At 40.3% G+C, this 23649-nt stretch overlaps 1 protein-coding gene across 1 annotated transcript; it reads left to right on the top strand.

The window, feature by feature from the left end:
* On the top strand, nucleotides 1-23004 carry IPMK (inositol polyphosphate multikinase). Its single transcript, XM_077350413.1, has 6 exons — nucleotides 1-226; nucleotides 8930-9015; nucleotides 12871-12967; nucleotides 13588-13760; nucleotides 15543-15624; nucleotides 16867-23004. The coding sequence occupies exons 1-6, from the start codon at nucleotides 1-3 to the stop codon at nucleotides 17487-17489; spliced, it is 1287 nt and encodes a 428-aa protein (XP_077206528.1). The 3' UTR covers nucleotides 17490-23004.
* Nucleotides 23005-23649: the final 645 nt, after the last annotated feature.

The raw sequence follows: 23649 nt of genomic DNA, 5'->3' as shown, positions 1-23649 counted from the left end.
ATGTGGCCGCCGCGGAGGCCGCCCCAGGAAATGGCCACCGAGCCCCCACGCGGCGCCAAGAGCGCCGAGGCCGAGCGGCTCCCCCGGGGCGTCCAGCTGCTGGACGGGCCGCCCGCTGCGGCGGAGGAGGCGGCAGAAGAGGATGGAGGGAAGGTCCCGCTCTTCAACGGCTGCGTGCCGCTCTCCCATCAGGTGGCCGGCCACATGTACGGCAAGGATAAGGGCGGTAAGTCGGCCAGCGCTTGGCAGGCGAAAGGGGGTCCCCAGGGGAGGGGCGGGGAGGGACGAGCTGTCGTCGCGGAGCCTCAGACCCTCCGGCCAAGTTGGGCTGCATGTTTGCCTTGGGGGGTGGGGAGGGAGGGAGATTAATTGGAAGGTGATGCCCAGCAGACTCTTTTTACTTGCAAATATATGTATATATACACACACGTACACACACATATATACACATTATATGTATATTTATGTATATTACATATACACACACATATATAAATACATTATATGTATGTATATTACATATATACATACATCTCGTTTTGCATTGCTCTAGTCATGTGCTTTCCTTAAAGGTCCTAAAGCTTTAGGGAAAGAAAAGGCCAACATGTAAAAATGTTACCCGTGCCAGGTGTTATGTATATATTACCTCCCCCCTCCTCGTTTTTTCTAATATAAATCGCTCTCTTTTTAAAAATAATTCCAGCACTTTCAGTGGTTTGAGTGGCTGTTCAGGGTTTTTGCAGTGGTGCCCAAAGGCAAGTGTCGGCTAGTCACAGCTGATTTACAGAGGCCCTGTAGCTGTTTTCAAGGCAAGAAATGGTCAGAGGTGGTTTGCCCTTGCCTGCCCAATGCATAGCAGCCCCGGACTTCCTTGGAAGGACCCTATCCAAGTACTAACCATGGCCAATCTCATTTAGCTTTCAAGATCTGATGAGATAGGCCTGGTCAGGATGAGAATGTGCCATTGAGCTGCTCCTAACTCATGGCAACCCCATCCACAGGGCGTTCTCACCAGAAGTAGTTTGCTGTTTCCTTCCTCTGTAGGACAACCCAGTTCTTCCTTGGTGGTCTCCCAACCAAATACTCAATATGGCTGACCATGTTTAGCTTCCAGGCTCTTCAAAACTAGGGCTATTTGGACTGCTTAAGCACTGTTACAAATTTTGAAATTCAGTGGTCTTAGAAGGGTGTAACTCTGCTTTAAAGCATGAACGTAAAAGCCCAAAGGGTATCATACATGGTAAGTGTTCTTTGTTTACCACGTGAACGTTTCACAGTTTGTTCAGCAGCCTACAATGGTCATTTTATTATTTTTTCAGCACACTAGTTAGGTGGCTTCTCATGACGATGTATACTGAACTTTGTTGGCTGCCCAGTCATAACATTAGGTAGGCTAGCCTGGAAAAGTGTGATTCGTTTGCGACCATTAAGTAGTTTATGTGGCAGAATTCAGGAACTGCACAAAGGCCTAAAATGTTGCTCAAAAGCTAATTGGTGTTTTGACAGTGCCTTGGTACTTTGGTAAAATCGTACTGCTTAAATAGTGCTCTTTTAACCGAAACATTAATATCTGAGAATGTTTGACATTCAGAAATTTGAATTTTAACTGTAAAACCCTGTAGAACTTGCAGTTAAGCTTCATTCCTTTTTTTCCTGGTAATTTTCTGTGATGATATTCCACTGCTTAGTGGTTAGCAGTAATTTCCTGCTTCTCTGTATATATTAATGTACTTATACTAGAATAAGCACAATTTGCTTTTGAGATTCTCATGGCTTTGTCCAATTTGCATCTGCTGTTCTTTCTTTTTTGGGGCTTAATCTCCCTTATTCTAGTTATAAAGCCTTTAGGAGCTGTAGGAAGTTCAAGTTTTTTCTTGAGGATAGCTGCATATAATCACTTAATCTGATATGTGCAGGTTAATATTCATGAAGAGGAAAATTTGAGGAGGGGAACGTTTCTGTTTCTTCCTGTCCCGACAAAAAAGTCTAGAAGATGGTAAATTTGTTGTCTTGAGCATACCACAGGAGCCCAAAGCTTGCCAGTTGAGATATACCTCTTATTGTCATTTGCCACAAGGAAACAGTAGAAAGAATAAACAGTCCTGTTTTGGGTAAACAAGATGATCCGGTATTCATCACAGAGATTTTTCGTCACTGTGGAAAAAAAGTGTAATCTTTGTGATTCTAAAATGATACCATTCAAGTGACTTTCTTAGCCTCTTTTGAATGGGGTTTCAGTTTTCTGGATTAGGCAAGAGGATAACTTGGTATCTTGAAGTATATCTCAAATTACTAGTCAAGCATCTTTAAAACAGTTTGATGAAAATGTAAATAATGCTTGCGCATGAATGTACAAACCATTTAAAGGAGCTACTTTGGGTTGTTCATGTCTTTGGGTCTGTCTGTTTTATTTGAACCCTTGGACTTCCAGCCTGTGCTAGATAAGTACTTGCAGGTTTAATGCTCACGTAATACTGCCAGGGTGCCTGTGGGTGCCTTTGTTCTTGGGCAGGTACCATTCCCCTTTAACACTGTGGCATGCATAACTTTAAATGCAACTTGCTTGGAAATAGGAAGGAATGGGACATACATGCATGAGAGGAAAGGTGCCAGTGGACATTTAAAAAAGAGATGGAATTTGAGCTAAAGGCTTTCTGAGTTAGTTTGCTTATCTCATTTTCCTTTTCTTTTAGTAGCTGCATGTAGAATACAGAAGAAAGTGATTTCACAAACAGTGCGCTGTTCCTTTCATGTTGTCTATCTCTCCTTACTACTCTTGAACTATTTTTCTATGTTCAAAACATAGTTAAAATGGGATCCATATGACATCCTCACAACAGCCCTGTAAGGGAGATTATCTTGAGAGATGACTTGTTCAAGGCAGTCCGGCTTTTCTGGTATCCAGGCCCAATTCTCTCACACTGATCTACATCGTGTACTTTCATGTGCCTCTTTGGTTATGTTAAACTATTGTTTATTCCTTTTTTTATAACATTGTGCAGCCTGTTGGACATGATACTCATAAAAATGTTCAAATGGAATGACACTGAAAAGCAGAGTATAGAAGATGTGAATACAAGTCTCAGAATCTGTTCAGACAAGGCATCATATCTACTATATTTCACAGTAATTAAAGCAACACAGCTTGCAGGTCCAGCAATGCTCCCTGGCTGTGAACCTGCTTCTTTAGGGGAAAGTGCAAGGCCATCTGGAACAGGGGATGCCTTAATAACTGGGTCAGTCTTTCCTCACACCGGTAGCACCTTCTGCTTTTCTGCAACTTAGTTTCAGCTTGTTAGTCCAGCCCAGGCCAAATCTCCTGATGACCTCTTCCAGTGACTGCATGTAGATGTTAAAAAGCATGAGGGTCAAGGTGGAGCCTTGAGGGAATCCCTGAGGTCAAGAGGCTGAGCAGCAGTTCCCCAGCACCACCCTCTGGGATCCACCTTTCAGATGGAACTGAAGCCACCACTAAACAGTGGTTCCTGGGTCCAATCCCAAAATGCAGTCTGGAAGGATGCCAATTTGTAACATATGTGCGAAGAAAGTCACATTCACATTATGCTCATGTGACAAAGTAGGTTGGTTGTCATTTCACTCAAGGTTATGTGCTGAGGGCATCTTTCACTTGATGAGGTAAAGAATTCTTAGTCATAATACTATTTGCAAATTGTACCTGATGATTGAAGGATTCATTGTGCTTTCTCCAGCTACACAGTCCAAAGTCCTATCTGTTATATGGTTATAAATAGTAATAAAACATGATCCCCAGTTATTTTTTAACAGATGCAGCACAGTTCCTTTTAAAGAAGGGAGCAGAATCATAAGACCTAATACAGCCTTTCTCAACATTTTTACCACTGAGAAACCTCATGAAATATTCCTCAGAATTTGAGAACCCCCAGAAGTGGCCACTTTGGGAGGGGTGGGTGGGTCAACATGACCATATATCATCTGACAAATGTTTAACAAATTAAAAATATATATTTAAAATTAACTCCCACCCATTCAGGAATCTCTTCCAGGGGAGTCAAGAAACCCCAGGGTTTCATGAAACAGTGGTTGAGAAAGCCTGACCTAAGATATGAAAGCAGACTTAAAGCTAAGCTAATTAATGTGTCAAGTATTACAAATACTTATGTAGCTATACATTACAATCTCTTGCCTTGAAAGCTCCATGGGGTCACTATGAGTTGGCTGTGACTTGATGGCCAAAATACCTGGTGGCATTCCTTTTAGTTCGATTTCAGGCTGAGTTATGGGGTTGAGCTAGGTGTTGTGGCTTTAGTCTCTCATCTTTGCTTGGGTGTAGATGAGGGTCATGCATCTTTGTTTTTGTAACTGGATTTATCAGCTTACTGTGGATAATACCATCTTGCTGAGGTGTTTGTAGGTAGAAGCAGGGATAAAGGGATGTGCCTTAAAAATCATTACCTTTAGGCAGAATTCAGAGGGTTGGTATTGGAGACAAGTTGTCATTAGTGTGGAATTTTTCCACAAGGCTTGGTTTTATCCTCCATGCTTCTCATTCCATCTCTGTGTAAAGCCCTGAGCAGGAATCATTTGTGGCTTAGGAGTAGGCAGTTATCCATGTGCTGGTGATACCCTGCTCTGTATTTCTTTATCCTGATTAGCCAGTGATTCTGTAGATCTGGCCTTGACATATTTTCTTGGACTTTAGGAGCCAGTTCCAAAATCCAGGACCCAGACAAATTTTTCATCCTTCAGGTGTTACATTTTAATTACTGTATTTTCTAATTATTAGTACTGCAAAAGTTCCTATACAGTGCCTTAAACATTTGATGAAGCTATGCCTGAAGTTGTATAGTATGTAAATACTGGAGTAACCGTGGTTGTCATCGCAAAAACAAAATAAACCCTAACCTCTAAGCCAAGCCAAACATCTCCCTAGTTTTACATTACATTATTTCTTCCAAAAGGTCAATTCAATTGAATATTGAAGCCAGTATAGAAAGTGGCCGCATAAGAAATTAATTAATCTACCATTGAATGGTTCCAAGTTATGTTCACATAAAAAAAACATGACAAGAATTTCATGTACACTTTATTTTTATATATCATACAACAAAACATCTTTAACCCTCCCCCCGCTCCAGAGGAGCGGGAGGAATAAAGGAGTAAGGGCAAGTGGGGAGGAGTTAGGGCGGGCCCTGTCCGGGATAAAAACTCAGAGGGCCCAATCAGGAGCCGCGAAGCGGCTCCTGATTGGGCCCTCCAAGTGTCACTCGCCTGGGCCAGCCGGGGAGTTGCCGCTCAGAGTAAGAAGCCTTCCCCAGCGGTAAGTCCTCCGGCCGGCTTCCCCTCGCCCAGGGAGCCTTCTGCCGAGCCCTGGGGCAGGCTCGCCTGCCCTTGGGCCCGCCAGAAGGCCACAAAGCCCACTCCCGAAGTCCCGAGCCTTCTGCCGGGCCCTGGAGCAGCCGAGCCTGCTCCTAGGCCTGGCAGTAGGCCGCGGAGCCCACGCCCCCGTCCCGAGCCCTCTGCCGGGCCCTGGAGAAGCCGAGCCTGCTCCTAGGCCTGACAGTAGGCCGCGGAGCCCACCGCCCCCGTCCCGAGCCCTCTGCCGGGCCCTGGGGCAGCTGAGACTGCTCCTCGGCCCGGCAGTAGGCCTCAAAGCCTGCCGCCGCCTTCCCGAGCCTTCTGCCGGGCCCTGGAGCAGCCGAGCCTGCCCCTGGGCCCAGCAGAAGGTCCCAATGCCACCTACCTTCCTCTGTTCCTCCCTTCCTCCCAGCATTCCCTTTGCCCTTTCCTTCCTCCCAGCATTCCCTTTGCCCTTTCCTTCCCTTCCTCCCAGCATTCACTTTGTTTTTCCCTTTCTCCCTTCCTCCTTCTCTTCCATCTGCCTCTTTCTGGCTACCTGTTTCTCTGCCTCTTCTTCTGTCTCTATCTTCCTCCCTTTCTTTCTGTCTTTCTGTCTCTCTTTCTCCTTTTCCTCTTTCCTTCGCCCCATCCCTCCACCCACCCATCATGCTAGGGCCCGCTGTATTTTGGCCACAGCGGGCTTAATATCTAGTTCTGATATAAAATGCTGGAATGGATCCAGCCCAGTTGTGTGCTCTGTTTCCGCCAATTCCCAACCTTACGGAGTTAAGACTCCATGTGGTTTTTGCTCTTGATCTCAACCATAGCCCTTTGGGAGAGCAAAGGGTCCTTTTTTAGAAGTGAAAAAAATGATTGGGTTTTCAATTAGGGTTTCCCATGAAAATTGCTAAAAGATGCCACAGTAAAATCATTGCCTAAAATGCTAGGCAGCACAATGGAACTTTTAGGTGCCATGGCAGCCTGGCATCTGGGGTTTGTTGAGCCCTGCAGTAGAGGTCCAGTGACTGATTGCTGTGGTTAAATGGCTAATGGTGAACACGTTGAAACCGAATCCTGGGAAGACACTGGTTGGGATGGGTGAAGTTTTGAAGTACACCTTGCTTTCCATTTTTGATGGGGTCCAGCTGGCTCTTTAATTCAGTTAAGAGCCTAGAGTTATACTAGATGCAGCATTAGGAGTGGCTTTTCTCAGACATATTCTCTATCTAAAAATATACAAAGGCCAAAAAAGGGGGTTGTAAATAGATTGAATAGATTGATAGGAGATAAGGCCCCATCTGTGGCTATTCCCTTTTGCTGAAGGTCAGATGTGCCTCCAGCAACCATGGACCCAGTTGTTCGGGCACATTGGATACACGGGAATTTGCCTGTTCTACAGTTACTGTTCAGGAGCTGGTTGCTGCTGCTCTTGCTTCAAAGAGAAGGGAACCAGAGACAGATTTATGCTAGCAGTAGTACCAATGTCTTCCGCATTCCCGTGGGACTCTCTCAGCCAGCCTTTGAGTGGAGCAACTACACCAGACCGGGGTGGGTGCTTTAGACCAAGTGGAATGGATTTGACCAGATTCATTTTAAGAAAAGGTTGTGTTATATTAGTTGAGTTTGCAGTCTCATTTTTAAGTTTCTATATTTACAGGTTTAATACATGGTTTGAGTCCAGTGACACCTTTAAGACCAACAGAGTGCATGTTCACGAAAGCTGATACCTTGACTGAATCTAAGTTTAATACATGTTGACCAAACTCTCTTAAAACAGGAAGTACAACAGCAGTGCGGAGGTTTCAGATGAACAAGCATTTACTTATTCACATCACTTTCCTGACTTTTATAGGAACTTAAACTGCAACCATATGCTAGGGGTCAGATCTCTGCCCTCCTTCTGAGAAAAATACATATGTGGATGTGTTGCTGTCACAGTGATACAGCCACCTAGTGTGACTATCGGTCATCGTAACGAGTGATACTGCTGTTATATAAGAGGTAGCCCTTCATAATAAATTACAAGAGGTAATGACTTAAATTGGATTAATAAAAAGGATTGGTAGGCCTCTGAATCCCAGAAGGACCTATGTTAGTCATAGCCTAATAAAGCTAAAGGGGTCAACTTTCTTACAGCTTTATATAAAGCCTCTTGGCCAGATTCCCTAGAGAAAATGCTCACTTGCCCCAACAACTGGGCCAGTGACTGTTTATAATCTTAACACACAATTCAAGAAAGCAAAAAACACTTTTCAGGGGCATACTGCCTATGCTTGATTATCACAGTTCATCTGCAATATAAGAACAAAGTTTGTGTCCAGTGTTACCTTTAAGACCAACAAAGTTTTTCTGGGTGTAAGCTTTCATGTGCACGCACATATCTTCAGCTACCACTTGTGATACATTAACTATGATGACAAGGGATGTATTTACAAATCTGTTAAAATTACAGAGGGTATTTTAGTCCAGTTTTGATTAGCTTTTAGGCTGAGGGAGCTAATCGATCAGAAATCATTTTTTCTCTACAGCTCATATAGTACGTACGGGCAGGAAGACTAGCAACAATAGATGTTGACTGGTAACTCCTATGGATTTATTTGTAGGGCTGATTTAGGCTTTTCCATTTGATCTTGAACACATTCGTTTTCTCATTTAAACCAGTGATGAAATTAAAACAAAAAAAACAGACTACCCAGGGCCCATGTGACACTCGCATTTCCTCAAAGGCTGTTCCTAAATTAAGCTAAATGCAAAAAAGAATATTGTCATCCTTTTTAAAACGGGTTTGTCATCCTGTTCTAAATTATGAGCTTGTTTTTTCCTGTAAGGCTTGCCGGCAAATCTTTAGATCGGATTTATTTAGGTGGTTCAAGCATAGCAGAGAACTACTCTACAAAGGTCCCATAAAAAGTTTACCTTTAATCTAGTTGTAGATTTTGCAAGGTTAATTAAGAATATTGTTTACTGGATCAAAGCAATGTGCTTTGTACATAAGTTAATTCTTCAGAAGGTGATTAGGGAAATGGTAATTTACAAATTATCAGAGCTGCAAATTGCTTTGCTTTGATCTGGGAATTTTGGCTCTTGCACAACTTTAATTGACTATGTATTGTTCAGTAAACTTCAGTGAAGCTGGAACTGGCCAGAACAAAAGACAATGTTTGGAAATGAAAATAGGAGGGAGGTCAGCTGGAAAATCATGAGGTTCTTGCTCAACAGAAGAGACATGTCTGGTCTGCAGGATGCATGCCAGACTCCAAACGGTCCTTTGAAAAACATTTTGTGTTCATCTGCGTATTGTTGAGGCATCTCTTAGTACTCTGTCTGACTCTTTTTGGAAAACAGCCTGTGTGTGGTAGTGTGGAAACAGGATATCTCTGTTGGCTGAAAGTTTTTGATGTCTTCATTGATTTTATAATTTAATCAATGCAGACTTTCTAAGAAAGATTTTGTGTTGGGATTACTGATATGCTTTCCAATTCTTGTTTATGAAAAACTCAGGTGTTTAATAGGGAACAATTGAAATGAGTAACCCGCATCCAACGTCCCACAAAAGTTACCTTCAGAGTTCAGCTATGAACAAACTTATTTTTTTTCTCTTTCTCCCCAGGAATACTACAACATCCTGATGGCACAGTCTTGAAACAATTGCAGCCACCACCTCGAGGACCCAGAGAATTAGAATTCTATAACCAGGTAATCCTCTAAGCGAAGAATTTATACCTTGATGTCAAATAGAACTACCCTTTTAGAAGAAGAAGAGTTGGTTCTTATATGCCGCTTTTTTCTACCCGAAGGAGGCTTAAAGCGGCTTACAGTCACCTTCCCTCTCCTCTCCCCACAACAGACACCCTGTGAGATGGGTGAGGCTGAGAGAGCCCTGATATCACTGCTCGGTCAGAACAGCTTTATCAGTGCTGTGACGAGCCCAAGGTCACCCAGCTTGCTGCATGTGGGGGAGTGCAGAATCGAACCTGGCATGCCAGATTAGAAGTCCGCACTCCTAACCAAAACACCAAACTGGCTCTCAGAAACCCTCAGGATACTCTTGCTGACCCAGATAGCAAATTTTGAAGTTTATTTATTATTTATTTATTTTTCACATTTACATACTACCCTCCCAGAAGGCCCAGGGTGATTTACATGGAACTGAGAACTATATAAAGAACCATAAATATTATTATTAATACTGTTATTATTTATTGGACTTGTATCCCGCCGCTTTCCAGAGACTCACAGCGGCTTACAATATAAAACTCATGTTCACTCTTGGAGAATATGACTAACATTAGAGGATGCATAGGGCCCAACTTTTGGCCAGCTTTGTGCACAACACAAGGGAAAGGAAAGAGGAACAATTCTCTGGTTTATACCGAATCCTTATACTGAAAAGAGGAACCATTTCACACTCCCTGCGCTTCCTCATTCTAACCAGCCCTCATGACTATTCCTCCAGCATTTTGAATGGTCGTCCCCAGGAGTCAGAAGGCACATCAAGAGTGGAGAGTGACATGGGTAGGCTGCATTCCATACACAGAGTGGTTGACATTTAAATTGCACAGGCACTTTATTAATGCTGTATAAAATACGTGGGCTAAACCTTCTTGTTTAATGCCAATGCTAAAGAAGAATGTGGCTGTGTGGACATTTTCCTCATTACTAAGGAAAAGGTGCTCTCAGTGTCTTGAATTACGGCACAAAGCTTCTATATTAAATCCTGCAGCTTTAAAGCAGGTATGAACCTTGGTCAGGGATCATCTTGTCCCCACATCAGCTGCCCTTTTAACATTACTGATGCCATTTCTGTAGTGACACTCAGTGTTCTTTCAGCTTTTCCCTGAATTAACCTTGCGCTAAGAAGCCTACAGCATTTGGTAATTGCACCATTGTATTAATTAACCGATGGTGGCATATTGGTACTCATATCTGATATTGTGCTACATACATTTCTGTTACTAATGGGTATTAGAGTATTCTTGCTATCTTGTTACAAAGATCACGTTGGACAGGAAAGCAGCAGCTGTCCAGCTAGTAGTGGTTAACCTGGTAGCATGACATAGGCAGCCCAGAATTTATTTGCAGGCTGTGTATAGAATGAAAGCTAATATTCTTCTTAAGAGGAAATAGGGGGTGTGAGTTGGATGATGAGCATTATGTATCTTCCAGCAGGAATTGCCTAGAGTCATGCTAATGTGAGCACGGAGCAAAATGTAAATAGTTCATTAGAACAAAAGCTCTGAGTGTTTTTGGCGGAACCATTCAATTACAAAAGATTGAGTTCCTTATTAAAGCCCAAAGCAGAGCACAGCTACTCCGTATAGGAATGGTCATGTGCAGTGAAGCATATTTTCTGCATGTGGATCATATTCTTTCACTTATTTCCAGTGTGAGAAACTGGATGCTCTGTTCAGAGTCAGGTGCCTATGATGAGTCTTTGTTCGTAGAATAACATGTAACATTTAAGAGCAGAATTTTCTAGTGCAATGACAACATGGAAAGTAGATTTCTAAAATTTAACCCATTAGCCTTAGTTTAAAATAAAAGATGTTTTAAATCAGGGTTGGTCAAACTGTGGCTCTCCAGATGTCCATTGGCTACAATTACCATGAGTACCTGCCAGCACATGCAGGCAAGGACTCATGGGATTTGTAGTCCATGGACATCGAGAGAGTTAGTTTGGCCAACCCTGTTTAAAATGAATGTATAGTAGTAGCAAGGTTGCTTTGTTGTGTTCTGAGTGAAGTATTCCCATCTCCAGCCCGAGTACAAGACACTCCCTTGACAACATAATCAAGAGTATTGTGAAAGCCAAAATATGCTTTATTATAAGGAAATAAAAGGGGAAAAAGGTTAAAAACAATACAGTTCCTTTGAAGATTCAAAGTACCTACAAACATCAAAGCCAGCGTATGTTTGAAGGGTAGAAGGAATAATAGTGACACCTAGGAGGATTACAGGCAACTTTTGATCTGCTGACTTGTTTCAACCAATCAGGACACTGTTTTGGGGCAACTTTCTGGAACATGAACAAAATCCCCCCTCTTGCATTACTGCTACAGACAGTGAATTAATTTATAGGGATGTTGGATACCTGTAGCATGACCTTGAGTTCATAATTCACATGTTTATAGATTGTTTTATGTATTGTTATTTGTTCTTATGTAAACCGCCCTGAGCCCCCAGGGAGGGCGACATATAAATATAATAAATAAAAAATAAAATAAATAAAAATAATGGCCAGCGTGGGGAGGGCTGCTCTCTCAATTACTGACAACTGGTATTTACTGAGTAGAAAACAGAAAAAAGAAATCTTGGAAATTGAATTTTACTCACAGAAAGTTTCATTCCCTTGATAGGTGGCATAAATGAACGTTTTCTTCAGTCAGAGTTCCCTAAACAGGGTTTTGATCTTTTCCTATATCTTGATTTTCCTCTTGCGTTAACTACGTGAATTTATCAGCGTTCTTTTTGGACAAAAAATGAGATTTTGTCATTCCCTGCTTTGCTACTTTAAAATAGATATTTTATAGTGTTCTTAACTAATTTCCATCTTGGCGAGTTATAGAAAAATGGAAACTCACTTTCTTTCCATCAGTACACAGGGACCATGCTTGAGGATTCTTTAGAATGCTCAATAGAATTTAACAATCACAATCAGTTACATATTTTTAAGTATAATAGTGAATGAAAAATGCAGAACTGGGAAATATTATGTCTGTATTTAACCACCAAAGGTTAATATTTTGGGAGGAGATAATAAATCTAGCAAACAAGCTCAGAATTCCTAGCTTTTAATAGCTCCATGACTGTCTAGACCTTGGCAAGTGTTTGTAGATATATTCCTGTAGTGGCTGCTCCTATTTATGAAGGTTATACCAATAGTTAATAGGGTTGATTTAAGAATTCTTACATCAAACATTTCCCATGGGATGGCTTTACCATTCCAACATAATTTTCTAAAAGTTATGGTTTTAGTAATCTTAAAAAATTCAGAGCATTAGATCCAGGCTAACATCATGTAGGAGCAACAGTTTCTTTCTGTGGAGCATGGTTTTCCATTTTAGGCCGCTATGGGAAGGGTTGACAGGAAAATCATAGTTTGTGGGTACCCACAAGAACTGGAGAAATGTTGATCCAGATCCAGTTCTTAATATAGTTTTACCTATCAATGAAGGTGAAAGAGGGATTACTTCCACCACCCCCCCCCAACTCAGCCAGTGGTAACTATGAGATATAAATTATTCACCGCAGGTTTTCTAATGCATGTTTGTGTGTACTCCCCTCACCACAGCTGCTGCATAATCTTTTTTTAGAACTGGCTAGGTTTGTACTGTGCCAAATTGTGAAAGTTTCATTTGTCATTTTATATTGCAGTCCTTGAACCTGTCTTGTTTATAAGGTTTGATCAGTTGCCAGCCTTTATATAATCACCTTTATTTTGAAGAGCCAACGCTAAACAGATATTTCTTTTTTGTGAAGAAGTCCTAGCTTGCTACAGGAAATATGTGATTAGCAATCATACAGTTTTTTTTAATGTCTGCTTTATTTCAGGTGTATGCTGCCGACTGTGAAGATCCTGTATTTCTCGAACTGCGAAAATATTTGCCAAAATACCATGGGACCTGGTCACCACCTACTGCTCCCAACGGTACTATTACCTAGGTGACTCTGTTCTAGGCTATAATTAGATAAAAGCAATTGTGGAGATTCCTTTCATAATGTCAGAAACTGAAAGCCTTGGTGCTGCCTGATAAAGCCCTATCATGTAGAACATCAGGAAATTATATACTGATATGGTGTGACAGATAGGAAGTACGTGGTAAATAGGGGCAATGTTTTGCAAGCCAAATAAGATTGGATTTAGTATCTTCCGATCTAGTGCAATGCTTGTATGTCAAAATGCCTTATCTGTATTCAGCTGCCCACAGCAATAATACAGATGCTGTAATGGGATATTCATATAAGTACAATTATACAGGAGCCCTTGTACAAAATAAAACTATGCAAAGTAGTATTTGAGCAAACCTTAAACCGTGGTTTAGTTTGGGATGTGGGCTGATAATGTATGGGGATAGACAATGAAAAAAGTAGAGTGATAGGGCTTAGTAAGTAATTGTTTTGGTAGTGAGGTGCAGTGCACAAATGCAAAGTAATAGGTAGATGTACAATCCTACTGTGCTGCTTTGTTTTAGTTTCTGGTGGCATCTAATGGGTCTGTTAATGTAGGTAATACAACTAGTATAATGCTTTATTCTGGATTGTTAACAGATTTGTACCTGAAACTGGAAGATGTGACCCATAGATTTAAAAAGCCATGTATAATGGATGTAAAAATAGGCCAGAAAAGCTACGATCCATATGCCTCAGCTGAGAAGATTAAACAGCAGGTCAGCAAGTACCCACTAATGGAGGAGATTGGGTTCTTGGTGCTTGGCATGAGGGTAAGAAGTAATTCTTCATTGGATTTCTGATAGGTTTATGCTTTTGACCTGAAATGGACTACTAAAGACCTGTTCAGAAAATCTTGTTCTCCTAGGATTGTACATTGTACAAATGGAGAGCAAGTCTTCTTTGCTTCTCTCCTTTTGAGGACAGATAAGTTACCAAATAGGAGAGATTGCCCATTGCTATCTTCCCTGAGGGGTGTATGTACATGTGCATGTAAAAATAAGCCTCACTCCTGATGTCTCCATGGTTATGGTCTTAGGGGAAAACAGAAGAAGTCTTCTGAACTCAACTGAAGGAGATCTAATCGGGGTCTTGCCCAGTTCTTCTCTCTCCCAAAATAATGCATAGTCATGTAGTAATTTTGGTTGTGTCTTGGAGTTTAAATGTGTACTTCTTTTTCATTCTGTTTCCCTGCATTGCTTTTTCCTTTATCATGCTATTTTCTTGAATTTCTGCCCTTTTCCAGGTTCACTCTCCCTCTCCATTTGTTCCACTGAATAACATTGCAAGAGGCTAACACTATTCATAATGATTTGTATAATGCATACAATATTTTTTCAATATATTTTAATTCCTCTTTTTGTGAAAGGATTTTCAGAATTAGATATTTCAAAGTTTGTTTCATATTCTAGTCCAAAAAAAGGAAGAAAGGTTCTGCTTTTCTCTGTTCATATTCTAGTCCATCATGAATCCTGTGGTTGCTTGATTATTTAACTCAAACCATATGCATATATTCTCAAGATACAGAATTCCCTGTAACATCATACACCGGGTTTCATGATGGCCCTGGAAGGCTTTCCTGAATGGGTGAGGGTTAATTAATTTTTATATATTAAACATTTCTCAGGTGATATGACTATATATGGTCATGGTGACCTGACCCCTGCCAAAAAATGGCCACTGATGGGCCTGAAGGGGAGGGGACCAAGGTGGGTGTGTATACAGCTATGCTTCTCAACCATATTCTGCGCAATTGTCCCACTTCTGGGGTATCTTGAAACCTGAAGAAGATTTCAAGGGTTTCTCAATGGTAAAACTGTTGAGAAACGCAGTTATACGCAGAGTAGTACTACACTTGTTTAATTCTGGTAAATACAATATTTTGTCCAACATTTACAGAAAAGAATGTTCCTTATACAGAGCATTGGTCCATCTGGCTTGAGATTAGCAGCTCACACAAGAACTTGGGGAGGAATTTTGGTGGTTCAGAGCAGACATGAGTCACACCACTGAACTGTGGTCCCTCCCCGTAGTTGAGAACCATGTGTCTTTTTGTTCTGCAGTGCAAGGCAAAAGATGGAATCCTGTTGAACCTTGTAGTGTGTGCCAACAAGTTGAGTAGTAGCCCCTCCCAGATTACCAACCTGTCTAAAAGGGTATCATGGCTGAGAGCACTGGAAATCCTCCAAAGGTCTAGAAGTTTCAATATTGTTGCATTCATCCATTCTTTTTACCGGAGGTCATGTTCCAAAACTAAACGTGAAGCGAGATTGAAATGGGTATAAATGAATCCATTGTGTAAAAAGTCCAGAATTCATCTTGGTATGTGAAATGTGATGAGGCAATTATGGTATTTGACAGTATTTTAAAATATTGTCTTTTTGAGATAAGCTTGAGATCCTATACAAGACCTGTGTACAGAATTGTCTGGGCATTAATTGTGTGGGTGACTCATATTGAAGAAAACTTACTCCATGCATGCAGAATATTACCTAGATTAGAGAGAAACTTTGAGAAATGAGCTAGAGAGCAACTTTATTTTTGCTTTTTTAAAGGTTTATCACATTCATTCTGACAGCTATGAGACTCAAAACCAGCACTACGGAAGAGGTTTAACAAAAGAGACAATAAAAGACGGTAATGTTTGTGTATCTGTGAATCCAGTCTGTATTAAACAAATAGGGAATTCCAGACCTTTATTACAAGAGTGTTACAAGAGTACTGAGCTAGGGCTTGTGGCTTATATGTGGTATCTTTGGTAGTGAAAATTTAGGACAAGAGAATAAAATAAAACAAAGCAGCCTTTAGAGGGCAATATTACCAGAGGCTATGGGGAGGAAAGAGGGACGCACACAGAATGGAGAGGGGATGTATAAAATAAAATGTATTATTGTATAATATGTCTCTGCTCTGGAATGTAACCTAACATGCTCAGTATCTATATTGTCAGCTTCTTATTAATTCTCTAAGGTTTTATAAGAATAAGAGGTTTACCTAAGGTCATATAGTGAGTTCATATTAAACTTGAAATTTGAACTAGAGACTTCCTAAGCCATAGTTTCCCAAAATAGTCTGCTTGACTTTTCCTTGAAACAAATGTTAAGCAGACAAGCATTTTTTTAAAACTTGGTATGAATTACATTTAGGACGACTCAGATGGGTATTGGATCTAGGAGTGGGTATGTAGGGAAATAGGAAGTTCAGTTTGTGGTTCACGGCTGAACCAGAGGGTTTGTTCATGAATCAAACTGGCTTGCTGTTCATGGCCCCACAAACCTGTTGAAAGGGATTGCTGTCTCTTTAAGGTTTGCAGAAAGGCCCCAAAACCATCTTGCTCCTCCTGCTCAGCTGTTTCAGGCTGTCTTGTACAATCTCCTTAAACTTTAAAGGGACTGCACAAGAAAGCCCGAAATAGCTGAGCAGGGCGGAGCACCTCCCTGCCACTCAGTTGTTTTGGGGCTTTTGCAGGGAGCAGAAAGCAGAAATTTAAAGAGATAAGAGTCTCTTTAAAACTGCTGCTTTCTGCTCCATCCACAAAAGCAGCATGCGCCACCACAAACTGCTTTAAAAGTTTGTGGCAGTTTGTGATGAATTTTGCTTTGTGGTTCAGTTTGTGAGCTTCCCTAATTGGATCAACATCCAGTCATCTTTCAAACTTCCATAAATAACTTGCCACACCAAGCTATCTAATGCAGAGCAGTTACTAGTTTTTTTTTAAAAATACCTTAAATTGAATAAAATGCTCTTTTTGAGAGTGCCATTCTGTTACAACAGCTCAAAATCACTATTTTTGCTTTTTAGAACTTGTTTTCATGTACTTAGACTATTCAAATATTCCATGTCAGCATCTCCTAATTGCAGTGATCTTTTTTCATGCAGGTGTGGCTCGATTTTTCCATAATGGATACTACCTGAGAAAAGACGTCGTCATTGCCAGTATTCAGAAGATTAAAGAAATCTTGCAGTGGTTTGAGAGCCAGAAGCATCTTAACTTTTATGCAAGTTCCTTGCTCTTCGTCTATGACGGCTCATCTCAAATGTCAACAGCATGGCTAAATGACAGCACTATGGTCGAGAAGAGAAGTATGGCCAAGGGCCAGGGTCCTGGTGGTAATACATTGGAGTACTTCAACAACAATATCCGCGTAATCAGTTCTCCAGAAAACGGCAAGCTCGAGTCCTCTGTAGGCAGAGGTTTTTCTAAAATGTATGCACTGCACAAAAGGCACCAGAGTCAGATTTCTCTAAAAGTTGAAACTGTGGAACAAGACAACCTATGGAAGAGCAGTGCATGCTTTTCACAAGAACACCTGAATGGAAATGTTATACCTCAGTTGGAAAAAGTTTTCTGCCACAGACCTGCTGTGGTGCCAGAAAGTGCAGAAGTTGAAGTCCGGATGATAGATTTTGCGCACGTGTTCCCCAGCAGCACAAGAGATGAGGGCTATATTCATGGGCTGAAGAACTTAATGACTGTCCTTCAGAATATTTTAGATACCTGAATTTCTTTGCTATGATTTCTACTGGGGGCCAATTACAAAGAAAAGCAACAACATTTCTGCACTTGTGATCCTGTTATATGTTGGTTTGTATTGTTCCCTGTTTTACTTGTCTTTGTACTTTTGGTAGAATGATCAATATTTTATAATCTTACTCAGGAAAATTACTCATAGTTTAGTAAAATAAGGGAAGAGCTAGTGAGGTTTAACTGGTAGTTGTATTAAGAATTAACAAATGAAGGCTAGATTAAATTGGAAGAGAATTTATATCTGATAAAATGATTTTGTTCATACCCTTCAATGTTTTAGATTAATCAAAATCTGTCTGTACAACCAGAACACTGAGCCATATCTCTAAATAACGGGTTAATAGATGAATCCTTAGAATTGTCCTGGGGGTATATACTGCATCTTCAAAACTGGAATGATCCTATGTTAAGGATAAATACTTAAAAAAAAATCGGTTTTCAAACCAGCATTTTTAGTGAGAATACGATCATACTGCTGCATTCTTAAATCTGGCTGGGGGCTCTCATTCTTTCCTGGCTTATCTCACAGCTAAACTCTTCCCATGTAGGTGCTGTCAAAAGAAAACTTCTCAAAAATTGTGTAATGGGACTCGATGGACATATAAATATATCAAGAAACATACTGAGTCGTATGTTAAAATGCCTGTTTTTCAGAGGCCCTGTCTTGCTTGTATTGGAAAAGATCTAGCCTTGATCATATAATCAACTGGGTGGCTAATAGGAACTGAAACAACTCATCAAATTATGGCTGGGCTTAGTTAATTCTTTATCAAGGGCAATTTACTGTTTAGTGAATAAGTGAAAATAGACAGAATACTTTATTAAGATCTGCCTCTGATTTTTAAGAGGATATAACTGGAGAAAATAGCTAAAGAATTATCTCTGGTCTCAAGCTGGGTACTAGTTCAGTGTAAATACATTGCCTCTTGCCAAAGAATAACAATTCCCAGAGTATGTAGCTTCAAAGTTATCTAATTTTATATGGTCAGAATCTGTCCTGAATAAATATTGCTCTGTCACAAGAAAACTTGGGTGAATTTTCTGGGGATATATGCATGTACACAAACTTATGGAGAAAGGCAATAAGAGAGGGCAGGTAAGGAGAATGTTTATAGAATGACCATCAGTACCCACTAGGTAGCGTCCCATTTGTGGAATTGTCATGTACAAAATTCGTCTTGGGTCATGAAGCCAAATGTGGATTTGGCTACGGACAAGTCTTCTTTGTAACCAAAAAGCCTGTTGTTTTCTTGGGTCAAGCTGAACAACGTGGTTGAATTCAGACCTGTAACAAGACTTGGAAACTGTGTTCATTTGACAGATAAGCTTACTGAGCAGGCAAAAATTAATAGTTACTAGGTCAGAACTGCTGCAAGAGAATTACTGAAACACTTCATCTCCTCTTGCCTTCTTTTGTTCTACAGACTACTTAGATTGAAATAAAATGAAGCCTACCTAGATTTCCAGACTCAATATCAGCATTATGTCAGACTTGAATCCTTGTAAAATACCTTGTATTGATAGGACAACCAGCTCTGTCTAAGAGCTGTATTACAGATACATAGGGTCCACTAAAGCAGGGGTAGTCAACCTGTGGTCCTCCAGATGTCCATAGACTACAATTCCCAAGAGCCCCTGCCAGCATTTGCTGGCAGGGGCTCATGGGAATTGTAGTCCATGGACATCTGGAGGACCACAGGTTTGACTACCCCTGCACTAAAATATGGGTTGTAATAAATTATCTGTTGGAAGCATCAGATATACAGCAAGCAGATAATATAGTTCAGTGCTTTGCAAATAGTGTTCATACAGAAACATGCGATATTCATTTTTAATACAGGTTTAAAGAGAGCCTTAATGGTGAACAGCAAAACAAACAGGTAAATATGTGAGATTCAAAATATAGGTGACACTAACTTTTGAGAGTGATTAAGTGTTTTCAGTGTTTTGTTTAAAAAAGCCATATTCTGAAAAAGTTGTGTTAGTTTATCTTATCATTTTCCTTATTGGTAGCTTAGGTCTAGTAGTAAACATTCTTACCAGCAGGTTCTTGTAACACAGAATATTTTTTTATACAAAAAAGATATGTCTGGTGAGGATAGGTGGTATTTCTTATGCTGTGCCACTGGAAATCCTGCAGATTCTGTAGGGTATTAACCTCTGTGCTGTGTTGCATTAGTATTTTGCAGTATTTATTGGAACTGCAACGTTGTTAGAACATCTCTTTAAAAAAATAATTCCAGCTAATTTTAAGTTTCTGCGCCTGAATTGGTTAAATAGTTTATTGAATTTGAAAGATGGAATGCTTTAAATTGGAAGCTGAGTGAAGCTGAGTAATACTCACTCTTGATTCTAAATTTATGTTCTAAATTCTGCACATACTGTTGTCTAGAGTAATGTTTTGAAACAAATCCTTTTTGTGACTTTCACTAGTGGGCAAAACATACAATAAATATTCTAAATGCGATAACATTCTACCTGGCTTTATCATGCTCCCCATTCCCATAATCTATGAGCTAATTCCATCACAATATTTCCTGCTCAAAGCTAACTTTTAAGATTGATACCCTGCCTAGTGTAGGCTGGAAAACATAATTTTGAAAGTAGTCTCTGTATTTCAAAGAGATGGCCTACTCTAGTCACTGTTTGTGCACTGTACACAGGGTTATCCAGCACGTGTCAAGTTTTCTTGTTCACATATGGAGAGGTCAGCTCCAGTTTGCTTAGCAAGATGGAAGTGCCCATTGTAGGGTGATGTGAATCTGGGAACCTATATAGATGAGACCTTTGGTGTGTTCATCGGAGCACCTAAGTAGTTTGGGATTAGAGCCCCTGCATAGATTGAGGAGTATTTCAGTATGTGTTCTTCTCAAGCTGTTAGAATAATGTGGATTTATTTGGAAGGGAAATACTAACTGATGACAGAGGCAAGCACCATGAAGATATGAAAGCAAATGGCATTGAATTTGGTAAGGCAGCTCTTGCCACAAGGGCAGCTCTTAAAAGTATTGCTTTTACTGTGTTTGTGAAAGTGTTTCTTTTAAAATGTGTTATATGGAAAATTGTGTACAGTCCTACCTGATAAGAATTTAAATTGTATAATTTTTATAACAAAACATTTTCATTCTTGGTATTTTTTCGATATTGGTGGTTCCTGTTGCATAGATTCAAATTAAATTTAAAATAATGGTATTATGAAATGTTTAAATATTTTAACTAACTAGTTTTACAACTACAAAACTGTATAATGGTGTTTCACATGGAGGCTGTATTTTCAAACAAATTATTTTTGCTGTATTGTACAGTAAAAGTGTATTTTTGCCTATGTCATAATACTATTCCATATGAGATGCTTAAATTATAGGAAGGGGCTTTTTCACATTGTGCAGTTCAAATGAACAGTTTGGTGGATTACAACTTGAGCTGTGATTGTTAACCTAGAAGTGAGTCACACAGTTGGTTGGATTTACTCTCTGGTAAATACACACATAATTGTTGATTGAGTCTACAACCACAAAACTGCTATATAGGAAAGAGTGGTTTGTTACTTAGGATGCAAAATGCATCACATCTTTTAAACAAGAAATTAATTTCTCAAGTACTAATTTAGGAAGAAAGTGGAAAATGCAACCACTACATTTTGTTGAGCCTAATTTTTTAGAATTGGTTCACATTATGAAACCCTTTGAAAAATGACCCTTAGAAGGACTCCAGTTAATTCATATGAACATCTCTGCCCATTTGTTAGCTATTCTAAATTATTATAGTTTACACTGTTTGCAATAACTGTCCCTGCTGAGTGCCTTTTGCTTCAGGTTTGGTACCTTTTCAGTGACCTCGTGTAGCACCTAAGGTGATGTAATTGGAATGCTTTAAGAGTTTAACTTACACTGATGCCCCACTGCTGTTGGAGAGCATTATTCTCATTGTTCATAATCTGTTTATCCCAAAACTAGTTCACAGGGAAACTGCTGTGCTCAAATATGCCATTCTTCCAGCCCCACCCCAGTTCCCAGTCAAGAAACCAACACAAGTTGGAGAGCTAGCTTCTGTCGCATGAAGTGATGGAGCCTTGGCTCGCTCTTCCACCTCCTTCTGAAGCAGGCCCTCTACAAAACTATAGCTAATCAGGGCTGTGCCAGCTGCCTTCAAAAACCAGAGGCGTTTCCTATATGATGATGGCTTATCAATCCATCTGCGTGCATACCAGGGAATCAGCCAGGAAATTTGACTGCAGACCAGTGCTTAGTTCGTATGAAACCAGCTAAATGTGAACTTTGGGCACGAAACTTTGATAGTGTACCATGCAGAGAACAATTAGTCTGAAGTTGGATGTGGGGGAAGGCTAAAGTAGATGGCAGTAAATCAGTTGTACTCCACACAAAGCCCAAGTAATGCTTGCACATCATCCAGAAGCCTTACATTCCAATTTGTCGTTAGCTTGTTTTGTACCGACTGCTCATGCTGATAAACTGTTGAGTTGAAACCTAGAATGGCGAGCCATTCAGCTGTGAAGTATCACTCCACTACATATCCATGAGCTAAATACTGCACATTTGTAACTGTGGGTGACAATTTTGTTAACTAAAGAGTTAGTGCACATTTAAAACTTTCATACTATGACTATTTCTACTAATCTCGTGTTTGACGGTAAACCTGAGGGTTTTTTTTTTCCACGTAGGTTTAGGAAAAGTTCTTTTGCCGTGTTTTCCAAACCATCTCTTCGTTAAATATTTAGTTGTGTTGGAGATTAGTCTTTATATGAAATCCAGCAGCAGGACAGAGTGCGACTGGTGGTCTTGGGAACAAAATGTACACTTTACACACATTGTCTAAACTTGGGTAGTCAAACCGCGGCCCTCCAGCTGTCCATGGACTACAATTCCCATGAGCCCCAGGGGCTCATGGGAATTGTAGTCCATGGACAGCTGGAGGGCCGCGGTTTGACTGCCCCGGTCTGAACCATCACCTCAATATGCTTTGAAAAAATGACATGTATAAATGTTGGCACTGGATATAAAATATCTAAACTGGCTGAACTGATGTTGAATTTAAAATGTCCAAATATGATATTGCACACCTGAAAATGAATGAAACCAGAGTGCACATAAGCACTTTAATGCTCTGGGAACTGTGCTGGAAAATACATGGATGCATGTGAAATTGCACCTAAAAGTTGTGTTAACTGGTGGGAAGGGGGAGTTGTACAACTTAATTGTTTTGTATCTGAATGAATGAATGTACTTGGTCTGGTTTTATTTTCTGTGATTCTTGAGGTCTGAATTGTGTTGGCACAATATCCTTTGGTTTTTGTGTGTTTAACTGTAAACGATGGGGGGAGGGGGGCTTGATGGACTATGGGAGTATGTCAATTGTTTTATAGTAAAAAGATCTATTATGCTCTATACCAATACTTTTGTAATTTATGTGATATTTAGGTAACTGATAGCTGTATATTTGGCTGACTATTAAATTTTCTTTTTGAGTTATCCTCCTTGCATTAGGCCCTTCATTTAAGTCATATACTGCTCCAGTTAAGGGGAAGAGATCTTCCTGCTCTTTTAATTTCTGTTGCCAGCTGAGTTATACTACACATCTTCAAATTGCTTAATTCTAAGTATCTAGCTTTCTGGGGGGTAAACTGTAAGGACTGGGGAAGGCACTGGCAAACCACCCCGTATTGTCTGCCATGAAAACGCTAGAGGGCGTCACCCTAAGGGTCAGATATGACCCAGTGCTTGCACAGGGGATACCTTTACCTTCTAAGGGAAGAAATATCAGGCCACTAAGTTTTTATGTGTTTATATAGATCAGACTTGCTTAACCAGGGTTTTGTGAAACCCTGGGGTTTCTTGACTGCTCTGAAGAGTTTCCTGAATGAGTGCGATTTTATATCTATATATCTATATCTCTATCTATCATCTATCTATCATATATCTATCATATATCTATCATCTATCTATCTACCTACCAACCATGTATGGTCATGTTGACCCTCCCCCCCCCTAGCCAATGATGTGCTTACAGGGGGTGGAAAGGGGGCACTGGGTAGACATATAGACAGCTCGATGTCTCAAATGAAATTCTTCACCATAGTGCCACTTCAGGGTGAAGAATGTTCCAGAGGTTTCTCA

This window comes from Paroedura picta, chromosome 8 (genome assembly GCF_049243985.1).
Source record: "Paroedura picta isolate Pp20150507F chromosome 8, Ppicta_v3.0, whole genome shotgun sequence".
Lineage (NCBI taxonomy): Eukaryota > Metazoa > Chordata > Lepidosauria > Squamata > Gekkonidae > Paroedura > Paroedura picta.
The sequence above is the reverse complement of the archived record's forward strand: the minus strand, read 5'-3'. Positions and strand labels throughout refer to the sequence as shown.

What these genes read in the sequence shown, in the direction of transcription:
- IPMK (XM_077350413.1), top strand. Translation starts at nt 1, where the DNA reads ATGTGGCCGCCGCGGAGGCCGCCCCAGGAAATGGCCACCGAGCCCCCA. An exon ending in GTACGGCAAGGATAAGGGCG is followed by an intron (nt 227 to 8,929) that starts GTAAGTCGGCCA and finishes CTTTCTCCCCAG; the next exon opens with GAATACTACAACATCCTGAT. An exon ending in AAAAGAGACAATAAAAGACG is followed by an intron (nt 15,625 to 16,866) that starts GTAATGTTTGTG and finishes TTTTTCATGCAG; the next exon opens with GTGTGGCTCGATTTTTCCAT.